At 50.8% G+C, this 18,773-nt stretch overlaps 2 protein-coding genes across 6 annotated transcripts in view; both read left to right on the top strand.

Moving 5' to 3' along the window:
* FLT4 (fms related receptor tyrosine kinase 4) overlaps positions 1-13,222 on the top strand; it is a 61,261-nt gene extending 48,039 nt beyond the window's left edge. The window contains exons 19-30 of one of the 3 annotated variants that reach the window (XM_076350145.1): positions 1,484-1,597; positions 1,836-1,924; positions 2,221-2,368; positions 2,944-3,038; positions 3,385-3,507; positions 3,927-4,038; positions 4,403-4,502; positions 4,949-5,054; positions 6,003-6,142; positions 6,820-6,940; positions 7,722-7,807; positions 9,197-13,222. In XM_076350145.1, coding sequence (XP_076206260.1) covers positions 1,484-1,597; positions 1,836-1,924; positions 2,221-2,368; positions 2,944-3,038; positions 3,385-3,507; positions 3,927-4,038; positions 4,403-4,502; positions 4,949-5,054; positions 6,003-6,142; positions 6,820-6,940; positions 7,722-7,807; positions 9,197-9,416 — 1,454 coding nt within the window. In that variant the 3' untranslated portion in view covers positions 9,417-13,222. Of the gene's footprint in view, positions 1-1,483; positions 1,598-1,835; positions 1,925-2,220; positions 2,369-2,943; positions 3,039-3,384; positions 3,508-3,926; positions 4,039-4,402; positions 4,503-4,948; positions 5,055-6,002; positions 6,143-6,816; positions 6,941-7,721; positions 7,808-9,196 lie in introns of all 3 variants that reach the window. The other 2 variants (XM_076350144.1, XM_076350146.1) reach the window with 2 other exon arrangements.
* Positions 13,223-16,219: 2,997 nt separating this feature from the next.
* RNF130 (ring finger protein 130) overlaps positions 16,220-18,773 on the top strand; it is a 56,016-nt gene continuing 53,462 nt past the window's right edge. The window contains exon 1 of one of the 3 annotated variants that reach the window (XM_076350149.1): positions 16,220-17,139. In XM_076350149.1, coding sequence (XP_076206264.1) covers positions 16,878-17,139 — 262 coding nt within the window. In that variant the 5' untranslated portion in view covers positions 16,220-16,877. The remainder of the gene's footprint in view (positions 17,140-18,773) is intronic. The other 2 variants (XM_076350148.1, XM_076350150.1) reach the window with 2 other exon arrangements.

Genomic DNA, 18,773 nt, shown 5'->3' with positions numbered 1-18,773 from the left:
GACAGCAAAGAATGAGGCATCTGCCAGGGAATGTCCACCCTGTAAATGCCTGTCTTTTGCATAAGGCATTTGTTAAGGCCCTGGAAAATGTTTTATCTCCCACAAGCACTCCTGGGTGCTTCTGCTTGAGGCCTGAACTAGGGGAGAGGAGCTGGAGCTAGCCTTTTAATTTATGGCTTCTTGGCCTCAACACAGTTGATCCTCTTGGCCTCCCCTCGTGGATACTTTAGCCCCATTCAGCTGCACTGGGAGGCAAGTGGCAGAGCAGACAGCAGGAACTTGGGGAACTCAGCTTTCAAGGAAATTTAGCTGTCTGCAAAGGCAAAGAATGAAATCTGTCTCAAAGGACGAACAAGAATCCAGAGTCCCTCTTTGGCAGGTCACTAAAGGAAGTGTTGCTCCCAATCGCCTTCTTCCAAATGTGCCTGTACTTTGTATTTATGGGCCAGATTCAGAGCTGGGTAAGGAAGCAGGTTGCAGCTCTTACCCAGCTCTGATGGCTAAATTGGCTTGGCACCCAAAGCCTGGTCAATCTAGAGTGAGATTTTACGCTTTTATAGCCACGTTTCAAACAGGCATCCGGAACATTATTCTGTAATTTGGCACTCAACAAAATACCGAGGCGGTCTCTGGCCAGCAGTGGCCTGTATGTGGAAACCGAGTCATGGCTCATCCGAGCAGCACTTACCACTGCAAGTGTACAGATGATCTGCACAGCAATTGCAAAGGGAAGCCTGGCCATGCAAGATTGCTTTACAGTCCTTTGAGGCATGGCTCTCACCTGGCCCATCAGCTGCAGTTCAAGCTTCTTTCTCTCAGACTAAATTTACAAACTCCCAAGTAAGGCAAAATGCATATGGGGAAGCAGAGAAGTATGAAAAAGGCACACAAAGCCAGAGAACAAACCCTGAGGGTAAAACAGAGGATCAAGAGTTGGTGCAAATTAGGCACTCGGAGAGAAAATGAGGTACAGAGAGCTGGCAGGAGCACAACGCTGTGTTTGCTATTGGAGAGGAATCATAAAAAGATACTCTGGGTTTGAGCTGAGACAGCTCCTGTCTTCAGTCATGATCAAAAGACTCAGATGCTTTTTGTTTCTAATTTTCCTTCAAATTGTTTTACGGCTCGTTATCTCTGTTTGGAGGCCAAAAGGGCAGAGATTCAAACGTGTATGTAAGCCTCAAGTGATCTTTTTCCCTGCACAACTATCACAAGGAAAAATCTGTTGGGCACAGGTTGTGTTGTCCTTTGCTCTGGGTCCCTGCACCTGCAGGAAGCACCTGACGCGTTACAGCAGGAATCCTGGGAGCTCCAGACAAGGCTCTGACATTTCATATGGAAACATGCAATAACAAAATGTACCAAGGCTTTGGGGTCACAGCCTCCTCAGCAAGACTCACATTAACACTCTGCTAAGAGAATGGTGGCAAGGGGGAGTAAAAAGCTGTGAGGAGGCGTCATGATATGGTCTGTGTGTTTCCAGAGGGAGCTACTGCAAGCGAGCACAAGGCACTGATGTCAGAGCTGAAGATCCTCATTCACATCGGGAATCACCTCAACGTGGTGAATTTGCTGGGTGCCTGTACCAAACCCAATGGTAAATATCCCAGGACAACAGGCTGTGCCTGCTCCCAGAGATCAGTGCTTGTCGCCCGTGTCCTTTCTGCTGGCCATGTGTGTGACCGCAGGGACATGAGGGGATGTTATCGGTGTGTCTGTGTGCACTTAGGGCAGGTGCCACAGCTCAGCGGGGCTGCACATAACATGGGTCGAGGCAAATTCTGACCATCCCGAGCCCTTACCTCTTCCCTTCAACTTTGGTGTCTTCTCACCAGGTCCACTCATGGTTATTGTTGAGTTCTGCAAGTATGGAAACCTCTCCAACTACCTGCGGACCAAGAGGGAAGGATTCAGTCCTTACAGGGTAAGTAGCTTCCTTTGCCCCTAGGGACCTGTCCCATGTCTAGGGAATGAAGATGTGTAGCCTGAAACATGATCTGACAATAGAACAAAGACACCCTCTGTCTAGCAGCAGATCAACTTTACACAGTAATCTTGGTTCACGTGCACATCAGGGAAGTAATTTCTTTCTGCAATAGAAGATAGGTGCTTCCAGGCCAGAATTACAGTCTAAGAACAGGAAAAGACTGTGCAGCTCGTGGGTGCAGGGGTTACAGTGTGTGTTGCCTGCTGAGGTTTTTGTTTTGGTCTCCTTGCCAGGAGAAGTCTCCCAGGCTGCGTATTCAGGTCCAGTCCATTGTGGAGGCAGTGAGAGCAGACAGGAGGAGTCGTTCTGGGACTAGCGACAGTGCTATCTTCAACCGCTTTCTGATGCACAAGAGCCAGACAGCGCAGCCGATCCAGGAAGGTAATACTCCAGGCTTGGCAGCAGTTCCTCACCTGGCCCACTAAAAAAATGCCAGACTTGGCTAACTTGGGGAATGGGTAGGGCATGACAGTGGGGAGCTGGGACCCAGCCTTGGAGCTGATCACTCCAAAGTTGCATGGCCATTCCCTGAACAGGGCTATTACAGTCATCTGTTGTCTCTTGTAATAGACTCTCAAAACCCAGAAGGGAGGATTAAATCCCTTTGGATTTTTTTAGCCTAAAGAAAGGAGAATTGAGGGGGATCTCAGTGGGTCCTCCCTAGGACAGGAATGATGAGCTGACCTTCAAAGTCCTTTCCAGCCCTGCTCCCCACAACTCTGTCTGAGTGACGTGTGCTGGAGGCTGGACTCATTCTCCTCATACTTGAGCAGGTTCCTGCTGTGTGCTTTCTGCCACCTAAGTGGAAAATCCTATAAGGGAGCTGGTTACTCCAGTTAGCACTGAGGACTAGCTGTATCTCACCAAGAGGCTGGTTGTATCCCGCAGTCCTGGAGAGAGGCAAGGAGGACAAGAGACCGCTCACTGTCTAATCATTTTCTTGTACTCCTGGACAGTGGATGACTTGTGGCAAAGTCCCTTAACAATGGAAGACCTGATCTGCTACAGCTTCCAGGTAGCACGTGGCATGGAGTTCCTGGCATCCCGAAAGGTGAGTTCACCCCTTCCTTCGCTCCTCTCTTCTTTTGTGCATGCCTGACCAGAGAAGGCCTGCCTACAGCCGCTTTACAGGTGACACTCAGAGAGATTCAGTGATCTGCCTCACACTTCGCAGGAAGTCTGAGGTAGCCCTGTGTACACAAAAATGGGAAATTAGTCCTCTTTCATTTTATCCTCTTCTTAACCATCTCCTTTTGAAATTTTTACCTTTAGCTCCTTCCCATTTCCACCATTCCCCCATTACAGGTCAGGTTTGTGAGGGGAGGGGGATGCTCTGCACTTTCTGATGGTGGTTCCTGTCCCTCTGATTTTGCCCCTTCCTCTTCATGTGCCCACAGTGCATCCACAGAGACCTGGCGGCTCGCAATATACTGCTGTCAGAGAACAACGTGGTAAAGATCTGTGACTTTGGCCTGGCCCGGGACATCTACAAGGACCCTGACTATGTCAGGAAAGGCAGTGTGAGTGCCATCTTCTCAAACCCTGTACAGATTAGGCTCCCTTGAGGTATTCATAAACTACTCTGGGGATGGAATAAACTGAGGAAAAGATGAAAAAGGAGGAGTGGAACCACTTCTGTGTCTGGGACCAGGAACCATTGGCCCAATGACGTATGTGCTGTCCTCCTCCACCAGCAGACCTCTGTCTCCTTCCTTCTGCCCCTCAGCCTGTCATTAACTTACTCTTTCTTTCTTTATACTCTTTTCTCCCCCTTTCAGTGTCTCCATCCCTCCCTCTGGCCTAACCAAACCTCCATTCCTCCATGGAGAGAGGAGCGGGGCTATCGGCTCTGGTTTACTTTCATCCCTTTGCTACAAGAAGGGCTGTCATGGGACATGTCCCTGACTGAACGCTTGTGCCTTGCCTCTCCCTCCTGCAGGCCCGTCTCCCACTGAAGTGGATGGCTCCAGAGAGCATCTTCGACAAGGTCTACACTACTCAGAGTGACGTCTGGTCCTTTGGGGTCCTCCTCTGGGAAATCTTCTCGCTAGGTGAGTGCTAATGAGGGTCATATGCTGTTGAGGAAGACCTCTCTTTCCACGTAGCAGCTTGGTGGGTAAGTCTGTGCAGGAGGCCCTGACGCTCTGAAGTACATCTAAGAAGTGATGGGAAGAGACATCAGTGTAGGCAAAAAAAATACGGAGGCCATATCCACCCATGAACAGGGTGATGGGGAGACAGGCATGCAGAGGTGGCCTCCAGCTCACTGAGGCCTGTCTCAGGCAGCACCAAGGACTTGGGCTGTGTATGAGAAGTGACCACATCTCCCAGTGTTTTGGGAAGAAGGGCAGTCTCAGAAGGACTGGTTTCTGATGGCACATTTCATGTTCCCACCCTTCTTCGAACCTCCTTTAGGGGCATCTCCATACCCTGGAGTCCAGATCAATGAGGAGTTCTGCCAGAGGCTCAAAGATGGTACCAGGATGAGAGCCCCAGAGTACGCCACAGCAGAAATGTGAGTCAGAAACCGTACGGATCCCAGCATTGGTCACAGCAGGCCCCTCTGTGGGATGCAAGACCTTTCAGCCAGGGTGGGGGATGAGCCAACACATCCTTCACTCCAGGCAGCTGCCTGGAGGGCAAGCCAGATGGGTTCGAATCAGAGCTATCTAGGTACCCTTGCATACCCACCCTGGGATGGGTCCGTAAGTGGGCAATGTGCTTTCCTGCTCTGAAGGGTATCAGAGGTGTCTGAATTAGCTCCTTGTGCACTGTTATATTTGGTGCATAATGAACCACCCCCCCTTCCAGTAGGTCCACATGGCCAATGTGCTGGGGGGCGCCGAGCTTTCCTTCACAGTGCAGGTACATGCTGTCCCAGCGGGCACCACGCGGGTGGGAGCTGCAGAGTTGGGTAGGAGAGGGTTTCTGTGGCATAAAACCAGCATCTCTTCTTGGCAGTTACCGTATAATGCTGAGCTGCTGGCATGGTGATCCCAAGGAGAGACCAACTTTCTCCGACCTGGTGGAAATACTGGGGAACCTTCTTCAGGAAAACGTCCAGCAGGTGAAAACCTCTCTGTGTCCCTGCTCAGCTCCAGACAGCTCTTTCTTCTCCCACCGCTAGCGCCCTTGCTGTGCCCTCCTCTGACTCCCTGGCCAATGCAATACCTTTGTGTATGCCAAGGGATAACACAGGGTTTCTTGGATCAGAGAGGTCTGTTTCCCAGAGCTACTGGAGAGCTCATTTCTGCGGTAGCCCTCTCACTGCATCCTAATATAGCTCCACTCCTTGCAGGGCGGGTACCCTCTCAGTCGTCATTCCAGTATTTCCATCCTAATCCCCAGATGATTATTTGAAATTTTTCGGCTGAGTCAAGGCCTTGGCACTCCTGCCTCCCACATGCCCGCATAATGAAAACCAGGACTTCACCAGGGTTTCTGAAACTCTATCCTCAGATCTAAATGTCAGGGCCATGTGAACCAAACAACTGTTCCATTACAGCAGTCAGATATACAAATTTCTCTGAAACTATTACTAATCATTGCCATGCAGTAACTCACCAGGACTTTTAACTGCAATGAGCATGCAGCTCTGATTTTAACATTTTCTTGATGTTCTATTTCATAAGATAGCTAAATGCTTAAATATGAGTACTGTCTCATCCTGACGTCCCTGATTTTAGCCTTTCAGCACTGGATCCCAGCACAGGCATGACTAAGCCACAATGATGTGCCCCCAGAGCACAGTGCTCTGTCTATGTAGGCTACAGAACTGTAGGTGCCGTAGGACTGAGTTGTTTTCCTGTTCACACACACCTCCATGCACCTGGAACACTTGCAGCTACTTAACGCAGAGGGCACAGAAATCTCCAGCCAGATATTTTGTCCCAGAGAAACAAAAGACAAACCAGAAATTTTCCTCCCCAGCTCTTGACAGCTTCTGCTTGTAGAGCCCTTTCTTGTGGGAAAGCCCTCCCCTTCTTGTAAGGCCACTCACTGTTCTTCCTACCAGGAAGGGAAGGATTACATCCCGCTGAACGACTCTCACAGCTCGGAAGATGATGGTTTCTCCCAGGTGCCTTCCTCTGCCCAGCAAAACTCAGATGAAGAGGATTTTGACATGAGGATACGCTGCCACAGCCTAGCAGCAAGGTGAATTCCCTCTGAAAAGGGCAGAGAGAGCCCAGCAGGCAACCAGCAGCCTGAGACATAAGGGAGCCTGAGGGATATGGGGTGAACCCAGCAGCAAGAGGTTGGAAAAATCCCAGGTGATCAGGTGTGATCCAAGCGTTTAGGCCATAGCATCTTGCTTATAAAAGCAAAATCACTTTCCTTTGCTGATGAGAAAGAGCCCTTGATGTGTCAGCCTATGGCATTCCTTCTCCTGCCTCCAGCTACACTGCCAGAGCATCATGTCCCACTAAAGGCATCATGGCCCATCAGGTAGATGACGAAAGAAGGTGTCAGCTGCCCTTCTGCTAGTGCAGGAGCTTCATCCTAGCTGTTCCTAACTAACCCAAACAATTAGGGCTAGGCTTCTCATCTCTGGGGAGCTGTGGTAGTGTGATGCCTGGGATCTATATGACATTACTCTGCTTATCCAGAGTGGAGAAGTAATCAGGGCCTGATTCGATCAGGAAGTCTGGGTGCTCCCCACTGCAGAAGAAGTATGGGGTTAAGAAGCCTAAGGTGACCCTATTCCCCTCACAAAATCCACCATGTGCCTCCCTGCATACTTTGGTTGCACGGAGGAGGTTGGGTTCAGGTCCTGTTTATTCAGGACATTGACTCTGTTGGTTTTACTGAATACAGTATGCTTCTGTCAGCAGATACTACAACTGTGTCTCGTTCCCTGGTTGTTTGACGGGAGGAAATCAGATCAGGTGTCCATCCAGGATAAAGACATTTGAAGAGTTTCCCATGACACATACAATGTACAAGGCACACCCGGTGAGTAGCATGAGTGAGGTTGAGCAGGGGGCAAAGAAATGTTCAGCTGTTTCCTGACACCTTTGCTGTTAAGATTGTGGAAGGAAGATCACTCCTATCTAATGTCAGTCTGTCTGTGTCATTCCTGTTCAGTCCGTCCAGTCCTATGCACATTCATTTCTCCACCTGGCACATAGGGGTTTCTCTACAGCACAGCTGGTACTGCCTGAGTGTGAAATAGGGAGGTTAGATCTACAAGCAAGGACTATAAAGGACCTCAGAGAAGAGACTGCTCTTCATCCTTCTCAAATCTGTAAACATGGCCTGGTTAAGCATACTGAAATCCAGCCAGGACTAGGTAAATCCAGAGCGCTTGTCTGCACCTCTCCTATCTTGACCCACATGGCAGTGTGCAGTAGGAGCCCTCTTGGCCTCTCTGAACTGGGCTGGTACTTATATCTTCTACAGTGGCAAAACTTAAGTCATCCCCTTAGTCTCAGAGGAAAATCTCACCTCTCACAGATTTGATGGTAATATATCTTCCAGGCAGGGAGCACTCTTTTTTTCCCCAAAAGTGGCACTGAACTGCACACACAAATCCTACCTTTGTACATACTGCTTTTAAGAAGGCACCTAAGAAAATCAGTTCCAGCAAGACCATGGAGCCTGCTGGTAAAGTGCCCCTACTCCTTTTTTCCCATCACAGATATACATGATCTCATCTCCTGAATGATTCTTCCTCCCTTCCCACTCTGATGAGCCGACAGGGATGTTACTGATAACTCCTGTTGCTTCCTTCCAGGACAATCAAACAGACAGTGGGATGGTTCTGGCATCTGAGGAATTTGAGAGGATAGAAAACCGACACAGAAAAGAAGGTGGATTCAGGTACTCCTTAAGTCTAGCCACTCAGACCTCCCTGCTGCCAAATGCAGTGAGACCAGGAGGCAGCTCTCGGTGTCTCCCCATAGGGTATGCCTTTTGGGGCTCTCAGCAGCAGCAGGGCTGTGGGCCCTGAGCCAGATAAGTCCATGCACACATTAACAAGAGGCAAAACGCATGAAGAACAGACCTGCCTGCTGCTTCCTAGGGTTTCAAAATATAAACTGTGCACATTCAACTGATCAAAACATGTTCCAGAGGGTATGAGAATGTGTCTGTTAAGATAATGAGGCACAGTGGAGTGATGGTGTTAATAGGACTCTTAATGCTTATTGACATTTTCTGGTGAAATGTGTCAGGGCTTGTTCAAGCAGTGGCAGGTGGGATGGATGGAAACTGTGTGGCTGCCACTCCCCTCCCCCAGCCCTGACCCATGTGGTACAAGGCCCCGATGTGGCATTGCAGGGATCATACAGGCCTTAGGACTTCCCACATGCCGGTACTGAGCCTGGCAGGTCAAGCTGGTGCTCTTGGGGCTGAGGATGTTATGGATGTTATGTCCTTGCCTCAGGCTTGGAAACTGGGTGAGAACCTGTCCAGGTCATCTCTGCTTGGAACCTTGTCTCCATGACAGTGTGTTGAGCGAGCCATGTCAGCTCATGAGTAGACAAGGCCAGTCCCAAGCCTCTTCCTCACCTCCTCTGCCTCCCAATATCAGATCAGACTGGTCATTGTCTTTTCCCTTAGCCATAGGCCTGTGGCCTCTCTGCTGTTGTATCAGACTGTCTCCTGCTTCTTGTCCTTGTCCTCTTTTCCCTAAGGCACATTCCCGTTGTCTCCTACACCATGGGCTACCTGGCGTCCTGTCTCCTAGAAAACACTGCCCTTAAACCTCTCCTTGAACGTGTCCCTGCCCTCGCTCTTGTGACTTCTTGCCAGTCACCTGGTATTGGCAGGCGCTGAGATGGGGTTGCTGATTTCCACCCACATCTTCTTCATCATCTTCCTTTGTTTCCTTTCCCCCATCCTGGCTGTTGGTTTGTATCAGTTTCTGTTACTCCTGCCAGGTCTAGGAGCAATTGAGGCAATGTCACTTGTCTCTCCCTGCTCATTGGGGTCCCAACCCTTCCCTGGGCTTCCCAAAGGTATCTAGAAGAGCTGAAATAACTCTGTCGCTGAGTTACGTGCAGATTTTTCACAAAACATACGGGCTGTGCTTAGGTTTAGAGCAAGGCCTGGTGGTGTGCTTTGAAATGGAGGTGTAGGTCCATTCCTGACCCTGCCTCTGCCCCATGCATTAGCAGATGATGTTTTCTGAAGCTGGGATCTCTCTAAGCAGGACAGAGGCCTTCCAGGAGTGCTCAGATTGATCTTCTGTGTCTCTCTCCCTCACAGCAGTAAAGGGCCCAGCCGAACTACGGAGCTGCCAGGAGAACAGTCAGACCTGCGGGGCAGATGTCGGCCGTTGTACGGGTCCCAAGTCGGAGGCCAGACTTTTTACAACAGTGAATACGGGGAGCTGTCAGAACACTCTGAGGACGGCAGCTGCACCCCGCCTGGAGAGGGGGCCAGTCCCCCCACTCTCCATGCTTCCTTCTTCTCTGAGCAGTACTAATGGCATCAGGCTCTGGAGGCGCCTGCCGAGGCATCCCGTCTCACCCTCCAGGCACTTCATCAGGGTCACTCAGAGCTTCTCCTTCAACCTATGCCCAACCCCAGCAGGGAACCTACCCCGAACGGATGGGGAACACTGATGTCCTTGGAACCGCAGCATGATGGCCCACGCAGCACCTCCAGCTGCAGCTTCCCCGTGCTGGGACTGGAGAGAGCGCCTCACTGATTCCTGACATTTCTTTTCTTCCTGTGGCTCAGACAGATGCATTCTGCCAGCGAGTGGGTGCCTGTGTTCAGCACTACAGCACCTTCTGCCTAGCATCCAGCCTCCACTCAGATCAGCTTCCCATTCAGAAAGCCCATTTCAGGTCAGATATAAATAGATCTGTCTTAGTCTCAAGCTTCTTCCTGGTGTGCAGCCTGAATGTTTTTCCTTGGATTGCTTCCTCCTCTTCTCCTCATGATGTCAGCTGCTGAGCTGCAGAGCAGAATCAAAGGGAAGAAATCCCTAGTGGTATTAGCAGCAAGAGCAGGACATTTTAAAGAGGTGTATGGAGAGATCCCGAGGGATCTTTGTAAATGTTCATACACATTCATTCTGGGTAAGTGCCAGCTTCTCCATCTCCTGTGCAAGCAACACCCACACCCCTCTCATCTCTGCTGGGGGGAAACCTGTCAATCTGCCTTATCATCAGGATTATTTTAGCCATCTCAACACATCTAGTGCCGAGTAGGTCATCAGCTGATGGCTAGAGTCCTCCCAGTGAGATAAATAGCAACTCTTTTTGCAGGCCCTGTGCAAAACAGGGTTTTATATACTCTGTACTGGGAGCAGGTTACTCACAGGTCTGCTGCTCTCGCCTTCCCCTTCTCCCAGAGCAGTGCTGAGACAATTTGTTGCTCGAGTGAGAAATTAAAGCAAAGCTGTGTTAATTTCAGCTGGCTTCTAAACATAGAGCGAAAATGGGTTGTTTGCTGGGAGGAAAAGGATCAAAGTGGTAGGGAGTGAAATGTTTATTTTCAAGTTGCTGCAAGGGTTTTGGAAACAATGGAAGGAACAGAGCTCCAGCAATGAGGTGCCCTGGGCTGCATACCCTTGTGTGTTGGCATCACTGAGCACATGGAGGGCAGCACCTGGTCAGGGCTCAAGCCCCAATTCTCCTGGATGGACAGTTCTGCACCATGAGCTTTCCTGCCGTCCTAGTTCCCTGGCTCTAAGGAGGCAGTCTCTGCCGAACGTACTCCTCTCCAGTTTCTGTTGCAGAGCCGCCAGCACAATGTACCTGTCTCTGGGGAACTGAGAAACATTTATTTGCTTGAGGAAACATTTCATCACTTGGGCCTTTTGTTTCTGAAAGATATCATGTGAATTCAGAGCTCTGGGGAACCTCTGCAGCCCCTCTCTACAGATGTCTCTGCTGCTGCCTCACCACTTCCCACCTACTTCTTTCCATCCTGCTCACAATCCGAGAGCTCAGCCACAGAGCACGGTCACGTCACCGTCAGAGGAGTCTGGGTGAAGAGGCTCGTCTGAACAGCTTGTCATCACCTCTTCCACATGCCCATGGCTGGCAGAGCTCCTCGCACCAGGGCATCTCAGCACCAGGGAGTTTCTGCTTGCAGGCCACACCTCTGTGCACAGAGCCAAGGGTTTGGTTTGGACTTTTAAAATTGTGTTTCCTGTCAGATGTACTGCTTTCCCAAACTGTATTTCTTTTCCAGCAGAGGGTTTTACGCGTTTCCTGACGTGAGCCTGTGAGTCCTTACGGATGATTTTCCCAAGTCTTAATTATAGTTCTCCACACAAGTGTAATGGGGAGATTTATTTAGCACATGGGAAAAGCATGGCTGTCATTCAGATTCTCTAAGCCTATGCAGAACGCCCAATGTTCCCCTCCCTTTTTGTGTCAGCAGGATAACATGGCTGTGATTTCCATGGCAAAAAGAGGCACAAAACCAGACCAGCTTGAGCCAAACTGGCTCAGGACGTGGAATTGGAAACTGCATGTGACAATGAATTCCCTGACTTCTACTGGTGTCCCCTGAAGTTGCCAGGAATTTAAGCATCTTTAAGTAATTGTTATGACTCAGTAAGAATCCTCTGGCAGGAGATGCTGGAGAGCCAGGCCAAGGAAGTAGGACAGCCAATGGGGTGTAGGCCAGACCAAATTCTCCTGCCCTCATCTTGCCCTGGTTTTTGAACTGGTGGTTCCCTTGACAGAAGGAAGGCTGCATGTGCCCCGTGCTGCTGGGGGTCTTCACCAGCATTCACATGGGTGGAAGGTGACAGACAGCTGAGCTAAATTCAGGCTGCTCGCTTGGTGATGTTTATCCACAGGACTCAGGCTCTCTTGTTTCCAGTGCTTCACAAACAGTTCTCTGCCTGGAAACACAGCTCCGTCTGAGAGAGGGCCCAAGAAAGAGGCCTATAAATTAAAAAATAGTTGAAACACAGAATTCCAAAGTAGCTGCAAGTCCTTGTCCACATGTGAGGGATAGAAACGTACTAGCAAAGCGTGACACTTGCAGGGCACTGGCAGGATTCCTCAGCAGAAATGGGACAGAGGCATCTGAGTGCCCTGGCTGGCTGTCAGCACTCCCAGCCAGCCAGGAGAGCTGCACTTTGTCTCTAGGTTCAGCTGTCAATTGCTCACAAGCATCCTTGTGGAAAAGGGTTACTTCATCAGAGCCATTGTTAACAATCCCCTCCTTCACTCTAGGGAAAGCACTGGTGTGACATCTGATTTTTGAACTTTCAAATCATTTGACTCCACAGAAGTTTATTTTCTCTTTTTTGCACCGTCTTGATGGGGGGGTGGAATCAGATCCTATTGTATCTGCGTCAACAGCATTGCATGAACAATGCAGCCATGATACGAGCAAACGCTGGCTCCTCTTCAGACGCTCCTGCTGATGAAGAACAATTGTAGTGTGGGATATTGAAGAGCTGTTGAGACAATTGTACTTTCACTCTCTTAAAAGTATACTAAAATTAGAGTGTACAACCCTGATACTCTTCCCCACACTCTTGCATTATTTCTGGCATTTTTTTTACAGTCTCCAGATAAGCATGAGCACGAAATGAAGCTGGTCTGTTTTGGTTTTAAGATGCGAGGCAACAGTGTTGTCTGTCTTTCCACAGCGACAAGGGAATATTTCAACTTTTAAAACCCAGGGTTCGATAATTGTGCCTGCTCCGTTCACAATGCACTCTCTGTTGTGTTTTGTTTGGGCTTTTTACTGGAACTCAACATTGAAGCTAAGCTATTTATCATCATCCTCCTTTAAAATGACTGTTCCTGGTCTATGCGCAGTCTCATTTTCCCTTACAAAGTGTTGGTGTTGAGAGGACATTCCTCCCTCATGAAAACAAAGCGTTGGGTCCCCTACTTGCAAATACACGTGTCTCTGAAGAAAAACCTGTGTATCAAGTAACACTTCATTTATATTGCAATATTTTAACCTGGTACCTGTTGTTGCTACAGCAGCATTCAATGTTTCAGTGGGCTGCCTTTGAAGCAAGTAGGTTACAACATGGGTTATGTGCGAGTACAAAAGTGTGGTCTGTGTGTGTGAGTGAGTGTTTTGTGGGTGAGTGTTTGGGTGTTTGCACGTGCGAAGTTTTCCTACCAGTGAGCATATGTGAGTGTTTATAACTCACGTTGAGTCTTGTCTCTGGAAGTTCACGGTTATATATCAAACCAGTTAGAACACTGCTTTCTTTCCTCTCCTCCTATAGTACTTGTTATCCTTTGTTATTAAGAGTTTTGTTGTAATATCTAAATGTGAAAATGAATAAAGTCATAACTGGCAGCTGCTCTCTGGTTCCTGGAGGCCACCGCTGCCCGCGGGTGCTGCATCACTCTGCTCCCGGCTCCCCACACAGCACCGGGCAGCCCGACTCTGGCCCAAGCAATTAGCACATTTTGGTTTTATTATTTTTGCTTTCGTGTCCCTTTGCATTTCTCCGCATCCTCTAGGAAACAGCTGGCCTTTGTGGCATTTCCATCCAGGATGAAACTCAGTCTTTTCTCATGATGAAGCCGGATATGCTTTGGTTAAGCCTGCTGACAGGAGCCCGCGGCCCAGCGCCCAGCCCTTCACCCCGCCACCATCTCCCCAACATCCGCGACCCTTCCTCGCCGCCTCGGCCCCGGGGGTTTGGGACCCCACGGCCCCTCTTGCCCTCCTTCACCACACAGCGGTGACGGGCACCGGGAGGGACCGACGGCGGCGGAGCCCCCCCAGGACATCCCCTTCTCCTCAGCGCATGGAGCCGCCTCACCAGACGCCGTGCCGAGTCCCTCAGCGGGCGGAGGGAGGCGCGGCGGCGCCCCGCAGGTGGCGCCCTCATCCCGGCGGCAGCCGCGGGGCCCCGGGCCAGAGCCCGGGCGGGAAGATGGCGGCGGGGCTCGCCGCCGGCCTTTGGCAATGTAAAACCTGACAGGAAAGCGAAGGGCGGGTGTGAGTCACGGGCGGGATCTGGGCATTGAACATTTCCTTCAATGTTCCGTGCCCAGGGAGCACTGGAGACGGAACATAAATGGATTTATGACTATTTCCCAAAAAAGAAAACCCAGGAGCTGGGGTGAAACCTGAGGCACGGCTCCATCCTCACCTGCGAGGCGACCTGCGAAGACCTCAGTGCCATTTGTCTGCCAAATTAAGGTCCCCTGAGGAGCAGCCGCCAGCAGAGACGTGGCTGCCCTGTGCAGTGTGGTGAGACCTGGGGACATCCCCTCAGCTCCAGCTTCTCCACCACCATCCCTTCATCCAGCTCAGACGAAAGCAGCCAAAAGGACCTTTTAACTCCCCTCTCCCCATCCAGGGACCTGCCCATCTAGGGAATGAGGAGACTGAAGCTGCTCTGCTCATAAAATACCTCATTTTTGTGCACCCTGGAGCAGCGCTCGGCTGCTCCTCTCCTGGGACCGCGAGCACTCGCGGCCCCGCACGTGGCACAGAGCAACCTCCCAGCTCCCGCTGCGCGAGGAGGGATGGGGATGGGATCAAGCGGGCAGCCCTCGCACAGGGAGTCAAGCACGGCAGACCGCCTATCTCCAGCAGAAACACAGCGCACAGGAAGCCGGACAGGGCAAAATGAAAAGCAGCCTTTTCTTGTAGTTAGAAAAGGGAACCGGGAAGTCGCTGTCTGGGCCCTTCGGCTTGTTTGGCCTCTAACAAGGCCAGCGAATATTTTCTCAGTGCTTTTCAGAAGTGCTTTGAGATCCTTCTGTGAAAGGCGATGCAGTAATAGCAAGGAATCCTTCAGGCTCTGAGTACTCCCTGGCCCCTTTTTGCATGAAAACAATGCAGAGCTCTTAGTGCTGAAAAATCAAACTACTGTCTGCACTGTAAGAACGACAGCTCCAAAACACGTCCTGCACAGTGTAGTATCAATGTGTTTGCCATGACACTCGCCCTCCAGCTGGGGTGAAAGGTTGGGTGAGATGTTGAGAAGCCATTAATGGCATGTGGTTCCTCACCCAGCATTTACCAAGAAGGGCAAAATAAAAAAAAATAAACAAAAGTGGAAGTGGAACATCCAGCTGTTGCTTCAGAAACATTTCCTGGGTTGTACTGACATTCCTATAGAGCTCTTCATAAACGGTGTCTCAGAGGATTTTACACAGCCACACGCTACGTGCCTTTAGCAGAGCCCATAGGTCCATTCTGCTCCGAGATGCAGGTTTGCAAGCCTGCTCCTTTCCTTGGGAACGGCACGGGTCTCTCCGAGGGCAGGATTAGACCCACCCCTTGCATCTCAAAATAAATAGACTGTGCTTTGATGGCGTTATCTTACATGCATATGTGACCAGGTGCATCACACATGGACAAACTACAAAACCTTCCGAAAGAGAACAGTTCAATAAGATGCTTAGGTTAAACACCAGGCTTATCAGAGGGCCTTCCCAAGCAGCTGGGGAAGTCACCAAGGAGACCGTATCTCAAAAAACCAGCAGCAGAGCTATTTGTTCAGCAATTTAGAAAATATCCTAACCCACAGCCCTGCAGTACTTGTTTCCCTGCCATAAATAATTTTCAGATGGTTTGCCTTTCAAAATCCCAGAAGGCCATTACGTTATTTTGTTACATCTCCGGAGAGGCTGAAATCCTTAAAACTATTATGTTAGGTAGAGTAATTCATCAAGTCCTGTTTTACAGTATTTCACGGTATTAATATTTATTAACATCTGAGTGTTTGTAAGACTTCCCATTTTAGTACGCCAGAAGCGAGTAACGCCAAATTGGGTAGGCGTGACCAAATCCCGACACGAAGGCTGTGCTGTTCCTGCCCCAACAGCCCTTTCGGCGTTAACCGGACAGACTGAACACACCCCACCTCTTTCGCACATGCAGCACTTTCCCCCCCCGCCCCGTTTCAGGCACGCTGTTAAACCGTCTCTCCTATCTTTTTGATGGTCGGCGCTCCCGATCTGGAAATTAAAGACGCTGAGGAGCCACGGGAGCCCGTATGTGTCCCTACACCTAATTCCTTGAAGAACTGCGGGTCGCTAGAGCCAAGGGGTCCTATACGGACGTCGGCGAGGCACCAGGAGCGGCCGGGGCCGCGCACGGCCCCCCCCCGCGCCCCAGCTCCCACCACCGCCACCGCCGTCCCCCTCCACACCCCCACGCCCCCGGTGACGTCATACCAGAAAGCCCCGTCCCACCGTTAACCACGCCTTCCTGTGGGCGTGGCTCTCGCCCCCAGCCCCGCCTCTCACCCTCGTGGCGCGGGGCGGGGCGGGGCGCGCCTGCGCAGTGTGGGGAGCGCCGGGCTGCAGTTGAGGCGCCGGGCGCGGAGCCGGCGGCTGATCGCGGCGCGGCTGCGGGAAGGCGCGCGGGCCCCGCCGCCTCCGGGACGATCCGAGCATGGAGCGGCGGCCACCGGCTGCGGCCGCCGGCCTAGGCAGCGGGATGCGCCGCCCGCCGCACTAAGGCGGCGGCCGAACCCTGAGGCGAGGGTGCGCGGTGCGGCGAGCTCGAGGCGAGCCCCGCGGTCGTGTGCGAGCGCGACTGAGGCGGCTGCGGCGGCTCCTCCCGGCGGCCTGCTCGGTGCCGGCGCGGGGTTGTGCGGGGAGGGGGCCGCAGCGCCGCCCCCGCCTCCTCCCCTCGCCCGGCGCGGGCAGAGGCGGGCGGCCGGGGCTCCCCCGCGGCGGCGGGCGGGCGGCATGAGCGCGGCGCCCTGAGGGTGCGGCGGAGCGGGGCTCACCTCGAGCAGCCTCCTCCGGGGGCCGCGGCCGGCGGATCGGACTCGGCTGGGGCCTGCCGTGACTCCCCTGGCTCCTCCCATGGCATAAGCCCGTGCTCTTCTCCCCCCTCCGCCTGCTTTTGGTCTTTCTCCGCTCCTGGGCCGTCAGATGGGATAAAATACACCCGGGCGCGTGGGGCTCGGCGCTGCCGCGAGGGGAGCGGCGGAGGCAACCGGTGACGGCCGTCGGCTCGCCCGGAGTCGAAGATGAGCTGGCGGTGGGCTCGCCGGCATCGGAACGGCGGCTCCTCCGTCCTGCTGCTGCTGCTGCTCTGGCACTGCTGGGTCCGGCCGGCCGGCGCCGACAACGCCAGCCAGGCGTACTACACCGCCCTCATCAACGTGACGGTGCTGAGCCCCGAGCGGGGCGGCCCCACGCTGCTGAGGATCGATCGCGGCCGCTACGGGCAGGATTCCCCCAAGGTGGAGGTTAAGGGCCTGCTGGTGGCTCCCGTCCCCATCAACGGAGGTAACGCTTCCTTCGCAGCCGTCGGTCGCTTGCTGTCGGGTGCCTCCTTTACAGGGTGGTTGGCCTTTGTCTGAGCTTTGCAGACTTTCCTAGAGACCTCTGACAAAAGAGGAGGAAGAACTTGCCCAGAGGAATATAATAAAAAAACCCAAAATCCATGATCTGAGAGTGCTGGTTTTAATAACAGCTCTGCAAAGCATAATGTGTTTTCCAGCATGGATCCCAGTAGGCTAGTCATACTGAGCAATGAAGGTGTTATTTCTAAACTAATTAGAGAGTCGGTAGCAATAGTTAACAGTATTTGGTTGCAGCATTGCCATGAATCTCAGAACAGCTGCATAGCTATCTCACTGTCATAGATATGCATCTGGATGGCTTCTGCAGCTGCATGAGGTTGTGATTGTTCAGTGTACATTTCTTAAAAATGCTATTTAAGCTGTCCATCAAGACTTGGAAGGACTGAAGCCATCAAGCTATTACTGTCATGGCCAGTCCAAAATGCGCTTGTTTGCAGTACTGAACAGTGTGTAGTGCTTCCAAATAAGTTTTCTTTTAATTAAGTGGAGCTGTTGTCCATCCATTTGGGTTTTTGACAAATGTTGGGTTTTATAGAGAACACTAATTAAAACAAGTGAGAGCATTGTCTTGATTTTTGCCTGAAATGAAACCAATTGCTTCAGTCATAATGATATGGTTTTAGTAGTATCTTATTTTGAAAACCCTTCTTGACATTATCTAAACTGCCATCTTTAAGAAATGGACCGCTTGATGGATCACAGTGGTCCCAACCTGTCTCCTGGACAGTAAACCTCTGAATAATGCATTAAGTGAAATAATGTAGTCAGTTAAACGAGACTCTAAGTGGTGAATATTAAGAGTTTTTTAAAAGAATTGATAACACAGAACTACTGTATTATTAAAAGCTTTTGAGAATTTACCAAATCTTAAGATCAAGAGAATACTTTGATGCTTCTTCAGAACAAAATGCAGCCTGCTAGGCAGCCTGCTATAAGCTTCTAGTACGTATGAAGCAGACTGCGCATCAGCAGATGCTTGCCGGTTTCATTGAAGCTCGGTTTCATTAGCTTTACGAAGTGTTAACTAGAATATATTAATATAGCATATTTTGGGTGGAAGGGCGAGGAAGCAGAAATTGTTGAGCAAGTCTACTGTAAAACTATTTTCATTTGTACTTCAAATCCTACCTTCACCATGCTCTGAGTCAGCTATCATCAAATATGGTCAGTCTTTCCTTCTTCTGCTTCCTGGTATTCCTCACTTAGACACACACACACCCCAACTGCCATATGAATTCAGGAGGCTGTCCCGAAAGTGTTAGGCACATAAACACTGTTATTGCAAGTAGTATTTCTGAGGTTTTTAAAACTGCTGCCTTTTAATATATGCAAGGTATGAAAACACTTGATTTGTTTAGTAGGTGCATTATTTGTCAAGAAAACCTTTTGAAATTAATTACTTTTTAACCTGCTTCTGTAACTTTTTCTGCTTTCTTCTGATACAGTCTTCGCTAAGGTGTGACTAAAACATTGAGGGAGGCTGATGGCATTTTCACTGGAAGCTAATAATGAGAGAAGAGCTAAATAAAATTCTGAGCAGTCCATAAACAGCATTTT

Source organism: Aptenodytes patagonicus, chromosome 12 (assembly GCF_965638725.1).
Source record: "Aptenodytes patagonicus chromosome 12, bAptPat1.pri.cur, whole genome shotgun sequence".
Classification (NCBI taxonomy): Eukaryota; Metazoa; Chordata; class Aves; order Sphenisciformes; family Spheniscidae; genus Aptenodytes; species Aptenodytes patagonicus.
The sequence above is the reverse complement of the archived record's forward strand: the minus strand, read 5'-3'. Positions and strand labels throughout refer to the sequence as shown.